Consider the following 23,689-nt stretch of genomic DNA (forward strand, 5'->3'; position numbering starts at 1 on the left):
CCATCACAGGAATAAATTACATTTTAAAATGTATTAAAATAGAAACAATTTAAATTTGTAATAATATTTCAGAATATTGCCGTTTTTACTATATTTTGCCTTGTTGAGCATAAGCGACTTCCTTCAAAAAACATTAAAAAACTATCCCCAAATATCAACGGTAGTGTGTATATATATATATATATATATAAAAATTGGTGTCACTGAGGCAGAGTCTTCACTGTAGCTATATAGCGCCTTTGTGTTGAGTTGGGTGGACAGGATCGATACCTAATTACCTCTGCAGTTTCCCATCATAGTCTGCATTTCATCCTGCTATCTTAACACACACAAACTCTTCCTCTCATTTTCTCTCCCTCTTTCCATATGTGAAGCTCTCATTGCAATTATCATCCAATCAGACTGGCACAAAGTGGCGCTTCCTCTTTTGAAGCTGTGGTATAGAGTGACTGAGCATCTCCTTCTCTCTCCAGAACCGTCTGAAGACACACTTAAGAGGCACAGAGACATAACTATTTCCCTTGGGATTCAAGCACACTACCTCCATGTCCCCTATATTGCATACTAAGATGTTGACAGTAAAGATAGCACACTTTGGTGACTAGGTTGCGGTACTTTGTTGAATTGAAACAGATCACCTTACATTTAATCATGTGAATACTGTCTGTCCTTTTAGTTTTGGATTAATGGATAAGTTTACCTTAACGCATCTTTTCGTTCATACGCTAACTGATCTCTGATGGTATCTGTATCGTCTCATTGGAGGCCTCATTCATTTGAGCAATCAGTGAAATACATAAACGACGATGCAGTTTAGCAATGGAATGAATAACAATCAAAAGCGAAAAGCTCCAGGTTGTAGTCATGAAAACTGTGGCTTTTAATGTAAACACTACATTCGATTGGTTTTCCAGCACGAACATCCCACATGAAAGAACAACCATTCACTAAAGAAGAGGGAGAAAAAGCAGCACAAAAGCATTCACTTGGAGAGAAAAAGAAAGGATTAAAAAAAGAAGGGAAGGAGAATCTAAATCAATGGTGGTGTAGGTATTTTTACAGTTTTTTTTTCTTTGAATTTCAAACTGAGAAGGCAGAGAGGGAGGAGAGATACATTTTTCCAAATCTACGTGTGATAGGTGAGAGCTGTGCTTTTCTATGCAGACCTGGAAGGTGTTTGAGTACAATTCTCAAAAAACCAAGAGAAAGCGCATTAATCTGTACAGCCGTGCACAGCCCCGCCCTCTCCGGCACCGGGGGCGGAGCCGTGCCACCAAAAAGTGGTTTGTTCAAAAAAATCAAACAAATAAAAAATCAATACATATACTGTAATTCAGGCTAAGTAAAGACATTGCAATGCAGGGCGAACAGGCAAAAAGAATCGGTACAGTTCATCAACATCAACATGGGTAAGTCAGTAAGAACGGTTCAAGAGTGGATCACGGGAACCCTTGCAAAATTCTTTTTCTTTTTTTTTTTAAAAAAGGGGGAGAGAGGGAAAAAAAAGTTCTGTAGCTACAAAGCACAAGAAATATACCTTTAATAATATTACAGAATAATCATTGATATTGGTATTGTTATCATCATCGTCATTTGTTATTATTGTCATCCTTTTTTTATCTTTTTTTTTCTCAATTATTTCTAAGATTCTAAAACTGGAGGATCTACAGCTTTCTACAAAGACTGACAGCCCAATGACCTTCGTCTGCAAGCCTCCACATCATTTCCCTGAGCCCCACATCTACCCGCCCACCCCCTAAACCCCGCCCACATGATGCCCATTCTTTTTGCTCTGTCTGTCTTTTCCATTTTTTCCTCTTTTTTTGTTCTTTTTATTTTGTGTTTTATTCTTTATTTTCGCACCATTAGCTATGTGAAGCAGTTAGCTGTTTCTTAATACAAAGGCTGAGGGGTCATGCTATCAGTGACGGGGACTCCAATACCCAGCCAACTAAAACAGGAAGAAACCTAGGGAAAAGAAGGAATGAAGAGGGAAGGGTGACAACGGACGAGAGGTAGAAGAATGGACGAGGTGTAGTAAGTACAAAGGAAATGTGTGGGACAGATGATCAATAAATAAATTAATAAATTAATCAACAACAATACAAAAGTAAAAGTTCCTTACAAGACAAAAGTTAATAAGTAATCATAACAGTGACATAGTGTTTCTAGTACTATTCTCAGACACGTCATTCTCAGAAGGTTGGCACTGATATGACACTTGCAATCATCGTACTGGTTCGACAGGCCCCGGGATCGCAAGCTAAGCGGACCGGGCCCTTCCCCAGAGAGCTGACCTACGGAAGTGACGGGGATGGGTAGAGACGAAACGTAAGAAAAGCCTGGGTGTTTCCATTCTCTACGATATCGAACGGTACTACAGTGATTCAAAATCCGAAACAAGGACACGCTACAACTGACTTGAACCGTAGTGCTCAAGACTAGCATAACCGTGGATTTAGCTATCGTCACATTATCGTCAAAGTCAATTCATGTAGCCAGGCAAACATGTACAGGTCATCCCTCCTGACTGATATTCGTGTAATAAATATACATACAATGACATAAAACATAAAAAAAAGTCAAAGAAAGACATATATCACAAAAAAAAAAGAGGGTTGTTTAGTTAAAACGATAAAGACAGAGTGGAAAACGGGGAGAACGATACGACAGCAAAGAAAAACAAAAACAACACTAAAAAGGTCCCAACTTTGTTCTAAAACCATAAAGGCTGGGTTTCTATAAGAAATCAGTTCTGTTGGCAGCTCTTTGAAAGACAAACTAAAAACATTTCATATATATATATATAATATATTTATATATTTGTATATGCCTATTTTAAAATTATCATTATCATTATTTACCAACTTGCATTTTCAATAATAATCATTTCCAAAGAAGTGGCTCGAGAGGGAAGGGGCGGGCCTCAGTACAAGCCGCAGCCTCGCAGGTTGTTGGCGATGATGATGTCGGTCACGGCATCGAATACCACCTGGATGTTTCCTGTATCCGTGGCACAGGTCAAGTGACAGTAGATCTCCTTATTAGGCGAGCGGTTCTTGCTTTCAAATTGTGCTTGGATGTAAGCAGCTGCATCGTCATAGGTGTTTGGACCTACCGAGGGGAGACAGAGATCAAATGAGTATGTGAGATCTGATATTATGCCAAAAATAAAAATGACATAAAAGTGGCACTCTGATCTTCAAATCAGCTTTGTGCTTGTCACTCAAAACGCTCATTAACCAAATATTTAAAATGACCTCGGTGACTTCTGACATTTACAAATGTCTCTTCTCTTCCGTTCTCTAATAGCCATGCATTCTTTAACTTGGCTCCTTATGAAGCAAAAGTCCCATTGAGAAGCTGCTGTATCTTGGTTATGTATGAGACCATTTAGATCAAAATTATTTGAACACTTTTGAACATTTTAAGTCACACTTTAAGTTTCATTTCATTAGGAAAAAAAAAATCTAAAGATCTAATACTAGGCAATGCTTTTCTCAGGTGTCCTAAGTAACCACAGATGGACTTGATCATATTATGGACATAAACAATATTGAACAATATATCAAGATGTTGAGATATTGCATATTGCATTTATCAACTTTATAATTACATTTATTGCTTAACTTTAGTTACTTATAATTAATTAACAAATGTAATTACATATACTTACATATACAAGTACTGTGTTTTCGAACAATATATTAAGATGTTAATTATACGGTTTAATAATTTAACCATTCACTTATTCATTTATAATTAGGTTAATTAATTATACAAGTTCCTTATAATCAATTTGCACATTTTATTTAATTACATACACTTTAATTGTCAAAATGCTACTGTAGTAAGTTTGAACAAAATATCAAGATGCTGAGATATTGTAAACTGTTTAATAATTTATGTATTAGTTTATACATATACTATACTTGTCTAAGTACTTTTGTCTTAATTCTGAACAATATATCAAGATGTGGAGACACTTTATTAATGTTAACACTGTAATTGTCCAAATATTTTTGTCTCAGATTTGCACAATATATTGAGATACTTGATTGTGATTTCAGTGTCCAAATGCTTTTTTGTGGCCACTGTATGTGAAAAGCAACACTGAGGGTGCTGCTGAACAGGAACGGGTCTAATGGAGGCAGTGAGTTGTATTCTGCCGTGAAGAGAGTTTGACAGACCTGCAGACATCCCTCTGAGTCTGTGCCCACCTTTTACCCATGACTGCACATGCAAGATTCAGCTACTGCTCCATCCTTTACCTCCCATGTTACAGTGCCTTCCAAATGTAGTCTAGAGTTCATACTGTGAATCCAAACTAATGGGTTTTTGACATCACTAAGCCTGACCTGACCAATCACAAACATCCTTCTGTTCTAATGCAACGGTGTTACCGGAGTTAAAACCTGTACATTTTTACAGGCTTTTTAACAACAGGACGCATTCTTACCTGTATATTCAGGGAAACAGATACTCAGGGCAGATTTCTTGATCTTTTCAGCGAATAGGTCTTTCTTGTTGAGGAAGAGAATGATGGAAGTGTCAATGAAGAATTTGTTGTTACAGATGGAATCGAACAGCATAAGAGACTCGTGCATGCGATTCTGCAAGAGGAGAAGAAACCAGAATGGAGGATAGACAGAGAAAAAGAGGCAGAAGGAAAAACCAGAAATGTTTAGTGGAGAAATACATACAGCAACAGTCAAGATAAGCAACTACAGTAGCTGAAGCCCACAAAAAGCAAAGAAACAAAAGCTATTGTTTCAACCTACATAAATTTGGTGAAATTATTAATATCTGCTCAATCCAATAGTGATGATTCACCACAAAGATTCTAATTATACAGAGATTCTGTGTTTACTTGCAGAAGATGAAGGACTCGAAAATGAATGCCACACACCGGATTTCACAAGTACTTTATTCATTCATGTCATATAAATAGACATCCATTGTTCAATAAATAATCACAGCAGTGAGACACACATACAAACAATAATTACAGCAGTTTGACAAAAACAAACAAACAAAGAGTGATGGACGGTGAGTTTACAGTAATATGTGTGATGGGAGAGCATGTCTGCCGGGTCCTTCTGTATTTAATCAGAATCAAATATGAATTAAACACTACAATGAAACTCACAATTTCAAATTTAAGCACAATCTCAAGTAAATTATGCTACATTAGCAAAATGTACCGCTTGAACTTATCACATTAGTCTGTCTGATGAAAGGAGTCTGGATACATCAACAGTTATTTGTACTACGGCTACAAGCCAGGGAACAAATTGGCTTTTGCCCCTCAGCAACGGACCGACTCAATTAACCTCGAGTTTCTTTACCTTGGCCACTGACCTAATTACACATGTGTCTGAGCTGACAATTGACGTGCATTAGCCAGCCGTCTCGTTACTCGTCATTATTTAAAATCATAATCCAAATTTTATGGCTCATCAAACTGGGATTAAGGTCAAAGGAGTTTACTAAAAATTATACTGTTTTCCCTTTACACTCTTTATTAGAATGAAAGTCACTACATATATACTCTCTAAATGTATGAAAACTGACCATCAATGGACCTGAACAATGGCTGAAAGGTGCTTAGTACTGACACTGGCCTTATAATAACACATAACTGTTCATAGTTGGCACAATTCAGCATGTTTTACATCAAGTAGACCTTCAGATAGTATGTGTTTTGGCTTTTGGTTTATGAAAGGAATCACTGTATTTTGGCTGTCTGAAGCGAACGATTGAATTCAATCATATTTCTCATAGATTAACAGTAGGTTTAGACATCAGACAATATTTTCCCTTAATATTTTACTTTAGTCAGGGTGCACATGTGACCCTGGATCACAAAACCAGTCATAAGGGGCAATTTTTTTAAATTAAGATGTATACATCACCTAAAGGCCGAATAAATGAGCTTTCCATTGATGTATGGTTTGTTATGATAGGACAATATTTGGCAGAGCTACAACTATTTGGATATCTGGAATCTGAGGATGCAAAAAAATCTAAATACTGAGAAAATCGCCTTTAAAGTTCTCCAAAGGAAGTTCTTAGCAATGCATATTACTAATCAAAAATTTAATTTTGACATATTTACAGAAGGAAATTTACAAAATATCTTCATGGGACGTAATCTTTACTTAATATCCTAATGTTTTTTGGCATAAAAAAAAAATCGATAATTTTGACCCATACAGTGTATTTATGGCTATTGCTACAAATATACCCGTGCTACTTATGACTGGTTTTATGGTCCAATGCCACATATTATGACGCTTGAATCTCCCAAAGAAAGTCAAAGCAAAAGGTTAAGGGAGTCTCATTAAAAAAAATGTAAAAAAAAAAAAAAATGATATAGGACTCCACATGGTTTTTCAGATAATTTAGTCATGCTGTGCTTCTGCTGCCAAATTACAATTTGTATTGCACAAGATTAAAAATACTTTTCATCAGACATTAAAAAACAAAAGGCAAAATCATTTAAAAGTCAACCCTGAAAGTCATGGTATAATTCACACACATTGATTAAAGTGATCCTATGGAGCGGTGAATATTAAGAAGCACTGTGTACACATATAGCAGCAAACATCCAAAGCATATATGGCACTGTGAATTACTGTCAATTACAGATCTGTATTTTCACGTACACAGAGACTCAAAGCAGGCCAGGGTCTGAGTTCAATGCAATGCACGTGTCTGCCTACTTCAGAGAAAGCAACAGCTCATCAGACCAAAGAGTCTTTTCAGCTCCGGTCCATTCAGTACCTGTTACATTCAGTCTCACCCCTAGATATGACTAGGTGTACTGCACTACTGCATAATGTGACCAGCAATCAAGCAGGGTATTATAACATAGACTGAACTACAAACAAAACAGCAGACAATGTGTGGTCTGGTGAGACAGCTCTGTGATTCTATTACTGAATATGAAGCATATTACTCCAGTTTTTGCATATGTGCATGTGATACTTATGTGTGTGTACCATTCAAAAGTTTGGGGTCAGTATCTTTTTTTTAAAGAATTAATACTTCTATTCAGCAATGATGCATTAAATTGATCAGTAAAGACTATTACATTGTTACAAAAAATTTCAAATAACTGCTGTTATTAACTTTCTATTCATCAAAGAATACTGAAATATGATCGCCTTTAAAGTTCTCCAAAGGAAGTTCTTAGCAATGCATATTACTAATCAAAAATTTAATTTTGACATATTTACAGAAGGAAATTTACAAAATATCTTCATGGGACGTAATCTTTACTTAATATCCTAATGTTTTTTGGCATAAAAAAAAAATCGATAATTTTGACCCATACAGTGTATTTATGGCTATTGCTACAAATATACCCGTGCTACTTATGACTGGTTTTATGGTCCAATGCCACATATTATGACGCTTGAATCTCTCAAAGACAGTCAAAGCAAAAGGTTAAGGGAGTCTCATTAAAATAAATGTAAAAAAAAAAAAAAATGATATAGGACTCCACATGGTTTTTCAGATAATTTAGTCATGCTGTGCTTCTGCTGCCAAATTACAATTTGTATTGCACAAGATTAAAAATACTTTTCATCAGACATTAAAAAACAAAAGGCAAAATCATTTAAAAGTCAACCCTGAAAGTCATGGTATAATTCACACACATTGATTAAAGTGATCCTATGGAGCGGTGAATATTAAGAAGCACTGTGTACACATATAGCAGCAAACATCCAAAGCATATATGGCACTGTGAATTACTGTCAATTACAGATCTGTATTTTCACGTACACAGAGACTCAAAGCAGGCCAGGGTCTGAGTTCAATGCAATGCACGTGTCTGCCTACTTCAGAGAAAGCAACAGCTCATCAGACCAAAGAGTCTTTTCAGCTCCGGTCCATTCAGTACCTGTTACATTCAGTCTCACCCCTAGATATGACTAGGTGTACTGCACTACTGCATAATGTGACCAGCAATCAAGCAGGGTATTATAACATAGACTGAACTACAAACAAAACAGCAGACAATGTGTGGTCTGGTGAGACAGCTCTGTGATTCTATTACTGAATATGAAGCATATTACTCCAGTTTTTGCATATGTGCATGTGATACTTATGTGTGTGTACCATTCAAAAGTTTGGGGTCAGTATCTTTTTTTTAAAGAATTAATACTTCTATTCAGCAATGATGCATTAAATTGATCAGTAAAGACTATTACATTGTTACAAAAATTTCAAATAACTGCTGTTATTAACTTTCTATTCATCAAAGAATACTGAAATATGAGTCATAGTTTCCATAAAAATATTAAGATGCACAACTGTTTTGAACATTGACAATAATAATAAAAAACAATATTTCTTAAGCACCACATCAGCATATTAGAATGATTTCTGAAGGATCATGTGACACTGAAGAATGTAGTAATGAATGATGAAATGTACTGTAGCATATTTCAAATAACTGCTGTTATTAACTTTCTATTCATCAAAGAATACTGAAATATGAGTCATAGTTTCCATAAAAATATTAAGATGCACAACTGTTTTGAACATTGACAATAATAATAAAAAATAATATTTCTTAAGCACCACATCAGCATATTAGAATGATTTCTGAAGGATCATGTGACACTGAAGAATGTAGTAATGAATGATGAAATGTACTGTAGCATTTCCATCACAGGAATATAATGCATTTTAAATATATTAAAATAGAAACATTATATATAAATATGAATATTAATGTCTTTTCTGATCATATAAAATATGCAGCTGTGTTAAAAAAATATTGCTGACCCCAAACTTTAATGTACAGTATATATAGAGAGATGCATCAGATATGTATGTGGTACAAATCTAGTTATCATCTCTTTCTATGTTGTTATAATCAGCTTTGTCTGTTCTCAAAATGCAATAAACTCAAAACAAATAAGACAGATTTTGAATCTTTGGAATGCCCTGGGTGTCTGGTTTAAAAGGTCCAAAATCCAATTTTGAGGAGTAACACGTCCCTGTTGTTTTTTTGGGATGCTAAGAGGCTAACATTTTTGTGGTTTGGCTCAGGGCATCGGACATTTGCACTCTCTTCTAAATGCCAAGTAAATGTCAAGCCAAGTGTTTCATCAACACTCTGAGATTGCTGCCAACTCAGAACACATGTAATATGAGCCAGCTTGTGAATATTCACTGAAATATATCCCATTATGCATTCATTTGAAAATAATACATGTGTATAGAACATCATTATAGTGCCACTTACATAGTCATGGGAATTTAAAATATTGCCACATAACCTCCTTGAATCTGGAATTATTTATCTTCATACTGTGTAATAAGGACAAAAGAATATGTCAGACTTTACTATTAAGCTCAGGAAATTAGTGGAAGTTTGGCACCAATTTTTACTTTAAAATATCTCCTGACCTCTCTCTAACACACCAGGAAGGTGTCAGGAAGGACATTCAAAGCACATTCCTGTATTTGTAACAATGTACCAAAATCAATAGTTGAGTTCAGACCTTTGGTTTAAATTTAGCACATAAATTAAAGAACAGCTCTGTGAGAACTATCGTCAGATTTGAGTTAGTTCTCACCTTATAAAAGGCCATCAAATGACCTGACAGACACAAGTGGAGACATTTAAAAGTATAAAACAAAGACAAAATGTCATATCTGATAACAGTTGACACTGTATTCTGGGGTTGTGTAAGAGCTGGGCCTCACTGTGGGTTAGTAAAGGCCACAGAAGCGCAGGTTGTTAGCGATGACGACATCGGTGACAGCGTCGAAGACAAACTGAATGTTGTTTGTGTCTGTAGCACAGGTGATGTGTGAGTAGACCTCCTTTTCGACTGACTTGTTCTTAATCTCGTACTGGGACTGAATGTAGTCCACCGCTTCCATGAACATGTCTGAACCTGCAGCACAGGATGAGTAAATAAGAAGTAGTAAATAAAAGAAAACCGTGAGGGAGGCAAAAAATTGTGATTAAAAAAAATAGGCCGTTTTTTAAAATAAAATAAAATTTGCAAAGGGGAGCAAAAAAAGAATAAAAACAATGGTGGTAAATGTAAATTGGAACACTAAAACAAAAAACGAAAAACAAAAACATAAAAAAAACAACAGCATGCACATATATAATTTATTTTTAGAAAGTAATAAAATCATTTACTACTAACATAGAGATTATATATATATATATATTCAAAGATATATTCTTATATATATATATATTTGAATATATATTCAAAGGCATCAAACCTTCAGACACCAGAAGAAAAATACTGAGCAAAAGTATTTATTTTTGCAAAAATTATTTTTGTAGATAAGTTTTTCCCTCAGGCAGCGAAAATTTCTTCAGGCGATTTTTCCCTGACTACAGTTACTCAGCACATTCTCAGCAAAGATCTTTCTGTCTCTCAGACTTATTTGTGATTGTTTGTGCAGCCTGTCTTCCATATATCATTCAGTATAACAGGTGAGGAAATGTTTAAGAGCAGCTATGGAGAAGGATGAAAAGCTTAGAGTTATAAAAAAAAAATGAACAGGGAATAGCAGGTGACTGTTTTGGCTGTTTTCCCCTCATTGCTGGAAAATACAGAAAATGTAGGCTGTCCAGATTAGGGGAGTGAATCCATCCACAAGGAATAAAATAACAGGATGGTTCTTCTCCTGAAGATTTATTGTGCTAATTGGCTTCTGGAGAGTGTTATTCTACAATCCTCTCCTCCTCAGTTATTTTGTCTTTCTTCCTTTGCAAGCATTTCTTAACACCAGGATAATGAGTTTACCTGTGTACTCTGGGAAGCAGATACTTAAGGGAGATTTCTTAATTTTCTCCTCAAATATGTCCTTCTTGTTGAGAAAGAGAATGATGGAGGTGTTTGTGAACCATTTGTTGTTGCAGATGCTGTCAAACAGCTTCAAGGACTCATGCATGCGGTTCTGCAGAAAGAAACATAAGACATCAACATCATTTACAGACGTGCATCCACAAAAACAGACATACATATTTACTCAGCTATAAATGGGACATATTTATTATGTTTTTAAATATTATCTTACACATGCATAATCCAACCTTTAAAATAAATATTTTAGCATTTTTAAAATAAAAAATTAACAATAAAATCATATATTTAGATTATATATACAGATTTAGCTCACAAAATTATCCCCAAATTACAGCCAAGTAAACCCACATACACACACTCGCTCTTATCCACACTCACACACACACATTCAGGTGCAATCACACTTTGAGTGCAAAATTAGAATATGAAGTGAGACATGAACAGAAAAAAGAAAGGAAATTTAACAAAGAGCCACGAAGCCAGAAAAGGAAACTAAACATATTCTGCTACCTAAGAAATTAATTACTTATCTCATCATGATGGTATACAATGAATCTCATGTTAATTATAATGAGAAAATGATAAAGATATACACTGTCCTTATTTTCATATGCAATTAATAAATGATGATTCTGCTCATTATTTGTTTGTCATCTGAATGCTAATTAATTCAGAGTTGGAAGCAGTGACTCTCTCTTTGATGCGTCCGATCATTTTAGGAGGAAAATGGAAAAAAAGAGGTCAGCCGATCACTTTAGCCAGCAACAACCAAATAAAAAATTGAGGTTTTGGAAAGAACCAGCAATGCATCTAGAATATCTGATATAATTTAGTGACTGAAACTAGCATATATCAGAAACAAGCAAACATTTAAAGGGGTAGTTCACCAAAAAAACGTAAATTCTGTATGACATTCTTTCATCTGTGAAAGACAAAGCAAGATTTTCATCCATACAATTAAAGTCAATGGGGTCCAAAACAACATCTGAACCCACTGACTTTCATTGTATGGATGCAATATTTACATTCAATTTTTAAGTAGAAAGACAGAAATAGTATATTCTTGTAAAACATACTCCAATAATCTTATTATATAAATATTATTTGCAAATAACATAAGCATACATTTTATTTACAGCTTCAAAAAAAAATCATTTTTACAGTGTGTAGACAATTTAATTGAAATGATAACAGAATTTTCATTTTTGCCTTTCATTTTTCTATCGGTTTAATTTACAGCACAACATAAAGCCTACTGCTTCCAGCTCTTGTTAGTATGTGCTTCAACTGAGGTTGGTAATGATAATTTCATACCTGTGGAAGGGCCGCCTGTAGAGCTGGGCTGGATTGTTTAGCGATTGGTTAGAGAAGAAAGCCGATGGCGAGAGATGACAGGAGAGCAGCTGAGATGTTTTGAAGGAGAGACGCAAATGCAGAGGTGGCTGCTGGAGGCCACGGGAGCAGCCGAGCGGAACCGGACATGCACCAGAACCCAACACTTCACTCACATATCCCACCCCCAGATACCACTGCTGTTGGTACTCACACGTACAAACACACACACTAAAATGCTAAACAACAGTGGAGCAATGCAGAATCGGTCCATGCGTTGTCACAAATGAAGAAAAGAACAGCTCTAAACAAAAGTCTCACACGGGTCAAACTTGAAGGAACGCACAGTGTTTGAAGAAAATAAATGCATGTCTGTGTTGAAACGGAGGAGGAAAGACCACAGGGTGCACAGGAGAGAAGGTCGGGACAGAATGTCAGACGGCAAATGCGTAAACACTGATAGAGCGCTGAATGGACGAGCACTGACAGGAGACAGGATCTGTATGTGTGTTTATCTCTGTCCATTTGTTTCGCCAGGTCTTTCTTACAGAATAATAGAATCTGTCTTCGTTTTTTATCGCTTCCATAGATCAGGTGAATATGGGCGCCTGAGAGTTGCTGTATTTATGGGGAGCCACTTTTTAAGCCATAAAAGCCCTTCTATGTCAAAACGCGCCACCGTAAATCCCTCTGATGTTGTAAAAATTCTCTTATCAGAGTTTGTCAAGAGAGAGTGTGTCTGGGCAGATCTGAGGCCTGTGTCACACACAGACGTCCAAGCATGACCCATCACACCTGCCATGAATCAATTGGCACGGTCACAGAATCAATCAATAGCGTGGGGACATTAATAATTCTTTGTTTTTTTCTTTTAACGCACAGTGTTTGAAGAAAATAAATGCATGTCTGTGTTGAAACGGAGGAGGAAAGGCCACAGGGTGCACAGGAGAGAAGGTCGGGACAGAATGTCAGACGGCAAATGCGTAAACACTGATAGAGCGCTGAATGGACGAGCACTGACAGGAGACAGGATCTGTATGTGTGTTTATCTCTGTCCATTTGTTTCGCCAGGACTTTCTTACAGAATAATAGAATCTGTCTTCGTTTTTTATCGCTTCCATAGATCAGGTGAATATGGGCGCCTGAGAGTTGCTGTATTTATGGGGAGCCACTTTTTAAGCCATAAAAGCCCTTCTATGTCAAAACGCGCCACCGTAAATCCCTCTGATGTTGTAAAAATTCTCTTATCAGAGTTTGTCAAGAGAGAGTGTGTCTGGGCAGATCTGAGGCCTGTGTCACACACAGACGTCCAAGCATGACCCATCACACCTGCCATGAATCAATTGGCACGGTCACAGAATCAATCAATAGCGTGGGGACATTAATAATTCTTTGTTTTTTTCTTTTAAAGGACACTGTAAAAGGGTTCACAGAACTTAAAAAGAAGTTTGAATGGCTTTGTGTTGCACTTGACTACTTAATGCCAAGTTCTGTCCTGAAACTCTAGTTGGTGCAGGCAAATGGGCCCTTAACTCAAACTGATGATATTCACAGCGTTAAACTACTTGGCACAAGCTGATTGGTTCATGCTGCATACACAGCCAATGAGCTTGCTGCTTTATATTTAAATGGATAGTTAGCATTCACTAGAGCCTTTTGCAGCGCGCTTTCAGAGTTCCTCTGAAACCCTACACCTTCCCCAGCTCCACCTGTATAGATCTGTTACGGGCTATTTGCATATATAATGTTTAAATACAGTTTATTAACTTTATAAACTTTTTATTTTATTTTATTACTTTTATTACACTATGTCAACTTAATTGCAGTTCCCTTTATTTAGTATTTTTAAACTGCTAAATTTATGTGTATGTCATCTCATGTTGTCTATGAGAAATGGACATGGTGAGCAAAGTGCCTGCTAAACTAAAGACAACATCAGGAGACAAAACACTCCATTCAGCCTACATGCCGACCTCAACATGTGACTAGGGTAACAATCAACAAAATTCATCCTGACATCACAAGACAAGAAGTTACTAAACGTGTTGCAAAAACATAAAAAACAGGAAAATTTCCAGACACATGCAACCATATTATTCATTCATGCCCCAGTGGGAACCCCAGCACTCTGAGAAACCATTATTGCACGCAGCTAGTTAGCAGAGGATAAGCATTTGCAACACAGACATGACAGCTACAATACTCAAAGCTATGCCATTATTTGACTTATCAAAATAATTGTTTTGTTTTTAATTAAATTTGGCTTAAATTTGATAGTACAGTGTTTGGGGCATCAAAACATGACCCATGATTCAAACCCAGGCCACCCACATTTTAGAGCATGTTTGCTAGCAGCTCATCTCCAACAGGCTTACAAAACTGAATGCCAATAATAATGAAATAAATACAAATGCTAATAATTATATTATTATTTTTTCACTATTATTTACTATTTTTAAGAATTTTACAGTACGCACAAGATGACACATACAGCATAAGCATTACCTATGTGCCGATTAGTGTGGGAGTTCACAATGGAGGCCTATTTTATCAACACCACTGACCTTAAAAATCTCTAAAAACCAGCTAAACAAAAAATGTTGCCCTGTTTTAATTATAAGGCAGTGAATGATCACACGGCATATCTTGTTCACTTGAATGGCAACATAATTTCAATTACAATGTTCAACAGTGGATGAAGAACATGTAGCCTGCATCATGTAGTTACAGCAGTGCTGTCCATCAAGTTTTGAAGTCTTCAAGATAATCTTCTCCGAGGCAGCTCTTTTAAAGCATGAGAAAATGGTCAAATACCCATAAATCATTTTTTTTAGTGTGTTAAGTGTGCACACTTGAGTGTATATGAAACACAGACGCTGAGTGTGCGCATGCAATTGTCTGTGTGTGTCAGAGCTTAAGCACAGATGTGCATGTTTGTGTCTCTGCGTGTGAGTGTGTATTTAGTGCTCACCGTGGTCTCGTCTTCATGGAGCACCTGGTCGTATCCACTCAAAGCCACACAGAAGATAATGGCGGTCACGTCCTCAAAGCAGTGGATCCATTTCTTCCTCTCCGACCTCTGACCTCCCACATCAAACAGCCTGAGTGGACACAACTCAGCATGAGCTCAGAACACAATAGTGCACTGCATCATGCAAGCAACATGCTGTACATTACCATTCAGTAAATTTTTTTCAAGAAATTAATTGGCTTTCATTCAGCCAAGCACACATTAAATTAATCAAAAGTAAAACATTAAAGACATTTATAATGTTAAACAAGATTTCAAATAAATGCTGTTCATTTGAACTTTCTATTCCTCAAAGAATCCTGAAAAAACTATCACAGTTTCCACAAAAAGGGATCATTTGACATTGAAGTTTGAAGAAATGGCTGCTGAAAATTTACCTTTGTCATCACAGGTATAAATTACATTTAAAAAATGTTAACAGAGGAAACGCTGTAATAATATTTCACAATATTACGGTTTTAATGTTTTTTGATCAAATAAATGCAGCCTTTGTGTCGATTATGATTATACTTGAGACTGTTATATGACTATGCTTTAATAAGCTCTAAATCTCAAATCTGTAATTATTTTCACTTAATATCATTAGCTGATGTGTCATTCAGATACTAGTATCTGCTTCAGATTGAACATGTAATTCAGCTGTCAACTGAGGTCCTGCCCTTTTCTATGAAAATGCTAGCTTCTGCTGCAACAGTATGGTTTGTTTCTAAATCTGTCTTCAGAATAATGGTGGCAGATCTGTCTGTCTATCTCCCATCAACACTTTTATTTTAGTCTTCCGTTTTCACGTGCTATCAGCTGAGAGAGTATAAAAAACCCTGTGAATGAGGAAATGATATGAAGTGAGATGATGTCAGTGTTTGGAGATATTCATCTGCATTAATCTCTACAACCACTCCAGTTGTAACGGGAGTTAAAAACACTTTTTGCTACATATATTAGATCCGACTTTTTTCATCTGAAACATGGCCCAATTATGAATCACGAAAATGATAAAAACTGTAGTACTCTAAAAGCCAGCGCAAGGCTCTGAATTACACGCCGTACATTCCGATGCATAAATTACACGCCAATCAGTCTCACCTGAAGTGCAGGTTCTTGAAGGTGAAGTGGGTTTCTACAATCCCGGTGGTCTTCACTCGAGTTCGCAGAATGTCCTGCTCTGTGGGCTGGTAGTCTGCAGCACCGATCCGATCTAAACTGTCTAAGTAACTGAAGGAAGAAAGAAAGAAGGAATGTCAGTTAGGACCCACAGTTTTTCACAGAAACTGCCATTCACATGAAGTAGAAAAGTGATACTAGTAGCTTTTCAACCAAGGAAATCCAGAGTGTTGTTTTTATTTCTTAATGCATAAAAATATCATGAATCAATCTCTTAAAAGAGTGTTTGTGAATACACTAAACAATGAAAAACAGTATTTCAGCACAAAATCCTGCATTTTATTCACTAACCAGCCACAAAATAGTTGAATAGTTAGGTGTAAAATGCACTTGAATAGTGTTGTCCTATATTTAAATACAGTAACTTCCATTATTTTTTTCAGCCAAAAAAAAAACATTTTCAATATACATTAGACTTATAGCTTGCACTAAAACGAAGAAAGAAATTAAAATACTTCCATTCATCAAGCATGCATTAAATTGATCAAAAGTGACAGTAAAGTCATTTACAGTATAGTGTTACAAATACATGCGTTTTTCTTTTAACTTCTCACTACAAAATGTCTCCACAAAAATGATGTCTGAAGGATCATGTGACACTGAAGCCTGGAGTAATGACTGCTGAAAATTAAACTTTGCCATCACAGGAATAAATTACATTTTAAACTGTAAAACGTTTATTTTAAATTGTAATATTATTTAACAATATTACTGCATCTTTGATCAAATAAATGCAGCTTTGCTCAGCACAAGTGCCAAACGTATTACAAAAATAAATTCTTAGTGATCTCCCCTGTCATCTTTTGTTGACAGTTTCTCATTTATGCTCTGACAGAAAAATGACTGCTTTTCATATAATAGATTCATCAAATCAGATGAGAGCCCATCTCACTAAAGTCACAATCTTAGACACAGGAAGTCAATCAGACTACAGGACATAAAGTATAGGTCAGAATAAAACATTAAACATCCTTCTTGTGCCACTCACAGCTGACACACACATGCACACACTATCCCTCTTCAAAACGCAACAGTGATGCAAACAGACAAGGAGGACCGAGCCTGCTTTTCAACAATGCGTGATGCATATTCTCCAAGGCTGTGGATGTCATTTATCTTCCAGATGAAAGAAACAGTGAAATATGTGTGCCTCCAAATTGGATGCCAGTTGAATTGAAGGTTGAGTACCGCAAGACGCCGAAACATCCATCAAAGCCTTTGGCTGGTAATACTGGTAGACACTAATGGATGATTACATCAAAATGCAATTCCAAAAATGTTTTGACACATTTAGAGGGAAATTACCACTGGAAACATATTTGGTTCTTAAACAACTATAATTCCGGATCAGTTTGATTTTTCATTTTGTACCCTGTGTAATTATATCTTGTATGCTTAGGAGTACATGCTGCTCTTTCCCTTTATTTTTTGCTTCTCTCTCTTTCTTCTATCCTGCCTTTCCTGTCCATCTGTGGCAAAGTGATGTTGCAGTTGAAGGTTTCCTTGGTTGCTGCAGAATTCTTCAGGGAAATGTGAACATTCCGCTGTCGCAACTGTCTTCAGCGCTCAACTACACCAAAGTTTGAAATTTTTATATATCCTATAGCTACACAGCTAAATTCTATGTACAGTAACATTTGGGGTTAGAAGACTTTCTTAATCTAATACTTGATTAATGAAAGTATTAATTACATAAATACTTTTATTTAGCAAGGATACAATGAATTCATTAAAAGCAACAGGAAAGGGATTTATAATGATACAACAGATTACTATTTCAAATGAAAGCTGTTCTACTTAAAGGGGTCATAGGATGCCCATTTTCCACAAGTTGATATGATTCTTTAGAGTCTTAATGAAAAGTCTGTAACATAGTTTGGTTAAAATTTCTCAATGGTAGTGTAAAAAACACCTTTTTTACCTTGTCAAAAACAGCTATTTTCAGAGCATGCAGATTTGTAGCATTGCTGCATTTAAAAAATATTAAAATATAAAACGGTTATTTTAAATTGTTAAACTACTGTGTTACTGTTTTAATGTTTTACAAACAAATGCAGCATATGTGAGCAGAAGATACTTCGTTTAAAGACATTTTTAAAAAACATACAAATCTCAAACTGTTGAACGATAGAGTAGTATCTGCTCAAATCTACTTGAATGGGTTAAGATATAAGTCTGCAAAGCTATTTGTCAAGATTGTGAGGCTCTCAAATTTGACAACGACACCATAAATTCAGCTTCTCCACCTCAAATCAAGCTTAAAAATCCCTGTACTCTTTAGGTCGGTCTAGCTAATGTGTGAAATCCTGAGTAAGCAAACAAGTGTATGAAAATGGCAAATGACACTGAAAAGCGGGACGCCCTACAGCCGCCATATTGAGTGCTACATTTCATTATTTCATAAATTTTTCTGTGACTCATTCGTCTCCTCACCCTTACACTGTCCCTGGCTACGCATACGTACTTCTGACCTCATAACATCCTCTCCAGCAAATAATTCCACATACAACATGCAGCCTAACTAAACACTAATTTTAAAATGATTCAGTGATAAACAGCAGTTAAATGTCTGATAATAATGTGAAATGTCCTGTGCCAAGTATCTACAGATGTAGTGACACGGAATCAGATTCAGCAGCTGATACAGACACAGGCTGCAACTGATACCCAAAATGGGGGAAGAGAGTAGAAAGAGGCTGAAAAATAAAAATAAAAGAATTAAGACAGGACGTGAGGGCAAGGTCTGTGACATGAGAGGTCCAAAAATCTCAGACCAATGGGAAGATCTGGAAAACAGAATCGATTTTAAACCTGGAAACAAACTGAAAGTTTTAGCATTTTGAAAATGTTAAAACAGAGAAATTATATGACGTAAATTGAAGATTCTGCACTATTACTAGGATATTAATATAATGCCTAAATTGGTTTCATTGGAATACAATTCTCAGATGTCCTCCTGTATATTTCTAAGTCCTATATGGAAAGATTATACCATCAATAAAACATATTCATATGTATTTTGCATATTTCTTTTCCTGTGGTTCACCACACTGACTCTAGAGGGTGCTGTTGCTGTGACTGTAACTTGCTAAGTTGTATTAATGTTTAATAGTGGTGCTTTTGGTTTGCATGATTGCTTAGTGGCACTTAACTCAAGTCTACAGTAGTACCTGACACAGAATGAACTTAAATACTCAAGTATGAACTGCTCTCATAGGACATAGTCTCAAATGAGACATCACTTGAACAGCACTAATAAGGATAACCATCCACTGACATTATTTTTAATCTCTTCTCTTTGATAGTGTTAGTGCTACCTCACTCTCTCTCTCTCTCTCTCTGGGGCATCTTCCTTTGTGACCTGTATCTGTTAGCTGTGCACGCGTTCCTCTCAGCATAGTTTGTCTATTAACAAATAGCAGATTTAGGGCAGCTATGTTAAATGAGGATTTCCATAAGCCTTTTTTTATTTTTTACTAAAGCCTACATTTGACTAAAGGCAAATTTCACTGGAGTCATGGTTCAAAGTTTTAAACAGTGATAATAATAAGAACCATTATTAACATTTGAGAAGCACAAACAATAATAATAATAATATATATATATATATATATATATATATGCCAAATACTGTACTTCATGAACAATTTCATACTATTTTTGTTTTAAAGTGACCATCAAGACATTTATAATATTACATAAGATTTCTATTCATCAAAGAATGTATCATGGTTTCCACAACAATATTAAGCTGCCAAAGTTTTAAAAACTGATGATAATAATAAGAACCACTATTAATATTTGAGCAGTTCAAATAATAATTCGTAATTCTGGAGCACCAAACATTTCTGAAAGATGCAGTGGCACTAAAGACTGAGGTAATGGCTGCTGAAAAATACACTTTGATACTACAGAAATAAATTACATATTTAAATATATGAAAATAGAAAACTTGAGTTTTTAACTATAATAGGATTTCACAATATTACTGTTTTTTACAATATTTTGATAAAAAAAATGCAGCTTTGGTGGGCATAAGAGACTTATTTTTTATTTTATTTTTTTATATAAAAAAATCCCAATTATTCCAAAAAAGCATTTATACACATTTATATTTGTCTGTGTGTATCACAAAATAATATCATAATGCGTTTAAAATCTATGCCTGTTTAGTTGGCCGTAGGTGCAGAGAATATACACATTAAGGAAGAATTGTGTGCTTTTGTGTACAAGTCTGCATGTGCGCAAGCGCATTTTGATATTCGCAGCAGTGCTAATTGTTTTTTTATTATCTCCTATGCACTCAATGCCCTGATGGTGTTCTGAGGAGTAGCTGTATGAACTATTGTAAATCTTTTATAAATACGGCAACACGCTACGTGGACTTCACTCCGTCGTTTTAGGCCTAATGGACATGCGGGCGGGGTTGTGCTGTAGGGTTTCTTCACTTTCTCTCCTTTTAGTATGGGAAACTCGTTTCTCTCTACCACTCAGGCTGCTTGCCAGCTCTGCCCATCCCCCTGCTCCCTCTCTCTCTCTCATACACCATCTTTCTTTCTTTCTCCCTCTGTTTCCTGCTGCTGCTTGAGTGCTCTGCCTGGCAACACCTCTCACCGGCCTGCCTGCAGTCTGCTGCTCCCCATCATGGAGAGAGAGACAGAAAGATGTGCAGGAAAAAGAACTACAGGGTATTGGAGACATTGTCAGCACATTTATTGTGGTAACAAAAAGGTCTGAAATTCTGGGTGCTGCAAGAATGCTACAATGAGCCTATTCACTGATTCTTAAGGAAATTGCAGTACAGTGTTATAATTAATATAGATCGTCAAAGAAATAAGGGAGACTTGACCTCTGGAATTAGCATGCTGTTGCTTAAAAGGGATAGTTCACCCAAAAAATGAAAATCATGAGTCGTTTCAAAAACCTATATGGTTTTCTTTCCTCTGTGGAACACAAAACACACACACACCCAAACACACAGACATTTTTTTAAATCTTATCCTTTGTCTACAACATAAAATAATAGTAAATGATGACAGAATTTTGGGGTGAATTATCCCTTTAGGTATTTTAACTGTCTAATAAACTAGTGTAAAACCATTAGACTTTAAATACAGATAAGTTTTGCTTGCCATATATATATATATATATATATATATATATATATATATATATATATATATAATTGGGAAAATATTGTCTTACTGATCACTGAACAAAAGGCAGAACATTTATGCAAATGAAGAGGGGGAAAAAAACATCTCTATTAAAGACTTGTCTAGCAAACTCATTTTTGGCATCCTAAACAGTCCTTCCCCTCCCAACATTTGCCTCATCGCAACATAATCTATTTTGTCAATATGTGAGCAAGTAATTTGTCTTTATCTAAACACCACTTCCCACAATGACAGGCTTCCCAAACTATTACAGTAAACCACAACATCAGAAATATAATGCTGACGGAACTCTTACACACATGCACACATACATAACTCGAGACCTTTCATCAGCACACACTGTAATTGCATCTGCAAATTCACTTCAGAGTGACATTTTGCTGAGCTCAAGTAATACTCTAAAAGCGACCTGTTCAAACAAGCACTGGAAATAAAGATTATACATATTATGCTGTAGACACAACCTTATGTGTCCACGTTCAATTTACAGTCCATAAAATATATGCCCTGTGGATAGTTCTCTAAAATGAACTGGACTGCAGTGTGATGGTCAATGATATAATAAAAGATTGGTATATTTAGGCAGAATGCTCTTAATGAAGCGTAAAGCACTAATGGCTCTTTCCAGCAGAGGGCCGTACTCACTATTGGGCGGAGTCATTGAGCTGGTACTCGCGGGCACGGCTGAAGCACTCTTGGATGCCTGAGTCAGACCACAGGCGGATCATGGCAGACAACAGCTCTGGAGAGTAGGGCTCGGTATCCTCCATACGGCTCACAACATCGCAGACCATCTTAGCATCAGCCTGTTAAAAGCAAACACACATACAGAACATCCATCAGTGTGACGAGGAGACTTGCAAACAGAACAAGTCACAAGCTGTGCTCCAAATTGTTCAAATTTTGAGATAAATTGCAATTAAAAGGATGACACTTAAATATGAACTCAAACATTTCTTGTAATTTTCTCAAAGTCCAAATCATCTGGGCTGTTCTATTAATTTTTTTTAGCTCCTTCCTCTTCAGGGTTTTTGACAATGACAGTTCAACAAAACAACTAGAAGACATTCATTTTGCAATTTCCTGTGACATGTGCAACAGCATCCGTTGGTTTTGTGACAAAATCAAGCAGAGTTCAACTTTAAGCAAATAAGCAGTGATGCATTGTGGGAACGCCTACTAGCAACTGACAGCACTGAGACTTGTGACCTGCAGCAGTTTCTTCACAGACAGTGTGATTGTGGCTTTACTGTGTCAACAATTGACTTATCTGTCCCTTTTATATTCGTTCCATAGAATTTTTGCAGAAACATATAAGACAAAATTGACTGCTTGGTTGCTTGAATGAAAATTATTACAAATATTTTGTAAACATGCTTGTTTGCTCACAAAATATACTTTCATAAACGTTTTGCTCCTAAAAAAAGCAACAATTGACTTATCTGTCCCTTTTATATTCGTTCCATAGAATTTTTGCAGAAACATATAAGACAAAATTGACTGCTTGGTTGCTTGAATGAAAATTATTACAAATATTTTGTAAACATGCTTGTTTGCTCACAAAATATACTTTCATAAACGTTTTGCTCCTAAAAAAAAGGATCTTGTTTTAAAGATGTTTTAGTTATTTTTACAGACAAACAAATTAAAAAAAGAAGAAAAAAAACAGATTAAGAAAAATACATCTAAGACGTAAAAATTAACCTCCTGGTTAACGTCATGGGCGCTAAGTTGCAAAAAATTACTGCATTGAAAGCATGACTGAAAGACGCAAGTTCACATTGTACTGCTGGCACTAAATCTTTTATAAAGCCCTCACTATAAGCTGGCTCTTGCTTTAAAAAAAAAAACTCTTTGGTCAGTTATCTTTGCATAACAACTTTGGGTTATACAAACTTGTGCAAGGGCATTACAGAAGAAAAGAGATAACAGAATCTGCAACTGTTCTAGTACTATCAACTAAACTATCAACATTATTTTTTATTATTAAATCTGCTGCTCCTCATTTACATACAGTCGCTCCATTTGAAAGAGAAAAACTTTTAAGGGCACACTCAAATGTGTTGGATTTGTAATTATGGAAAGTCTCTTAGTTCTAATGGTTACAGAAATATATACGGTATATATACAGT

General features: G+C 35.9%; 1 protein-coding gene across 2 annotated transcripts; it reads right to left on the reverse strand.

Annotated features, from left to right (window-relative positions):
- Positions 1 to 856: 856 nt before the first annotated feature.
- On the reverse strand, positions 857 to 22,359 carry LOC107563072 (guanine nucleotide-binding protein G(o) subunit alpha-like). 2 transcript variants are annotated; one of them, XM_016247856.1, is made up of 5 exons: positions 22,203 to 22,359; positions 16,303 to 16,431; positions 15,160 to 15,289; positions 4,460 to 4,613; positions 857 to 3,114 (listed from the first exon to the last, which is right to left on the reverse strand). In XM_016247856.1, the coding sequence occupies exons 1-5, from the start codon at positions 22,349 to 22,351 to the stop codon at positions 2,927 to 2,929; spliced, it is 750 nt and encodes a 249-aa protein (XP_016103342.1). In that variant the 5' UTR covers positions 22,352 to 22,359; the 3' UTR covers positions 857 to 2,926. The 2 variants fall into 2 exon arrangements, with proteins under 2 accessions (XP_016103342.1, XP_016103343.1); XM_016247857.1 differs by lacking the exons at positions 857 to 3,114; positions 4,460 to 4,613 and adding exons at positions 8,805 to 9,920; positions 10,794 to 10,947.
- Between the last annotated feature and the right edge of the window lie 1,330 nt (positions 22,360 to 23,689).

The sequence above is a fragment of the Sinocyclocheilus grahami genome, unplaced genomic scaffold (genome assembly GCF_001515645.1).
Source record: "Sinocyclocheilus grahami isolate Dianchi unplaced genomic scaffold, SAMN03320097.WGS_v1.1 scaffold856.1, whole genome shotgun sequence".
Taxonomy (NCBI): Eukaryota; Metazoa; Chordata; class Actinopteri; order Cypriniformes; family Cyprinidae; genus Sinocyclocheilus; species Sinocyclocheilus grahami.

Bases quoted from the DNA above. Each gene is read 5' to 3' on its own strand.
- LOC107563072 (XM_016247856.1), bottom strand. From the start codon at position 22,351: ATGGTCTGCGATGTTGTGAGCCGTATGGAGGATACCGAGCCCTACTCT. The intron at 4,614-15,159 runs GTGAGCACTAAA...CTCCTCTTGCAG, and splicing joins TCCATGAAGACGAGACCACG to AATCGCATGCACGAGTCTCT. The intron at 3,115-4,459 runs GTAAGAATGCGT...TCCCCTCGGTAG, and splicing joins CTGTTTCCCTGAATATACAG to GTCCAAACACCTATGACGAT.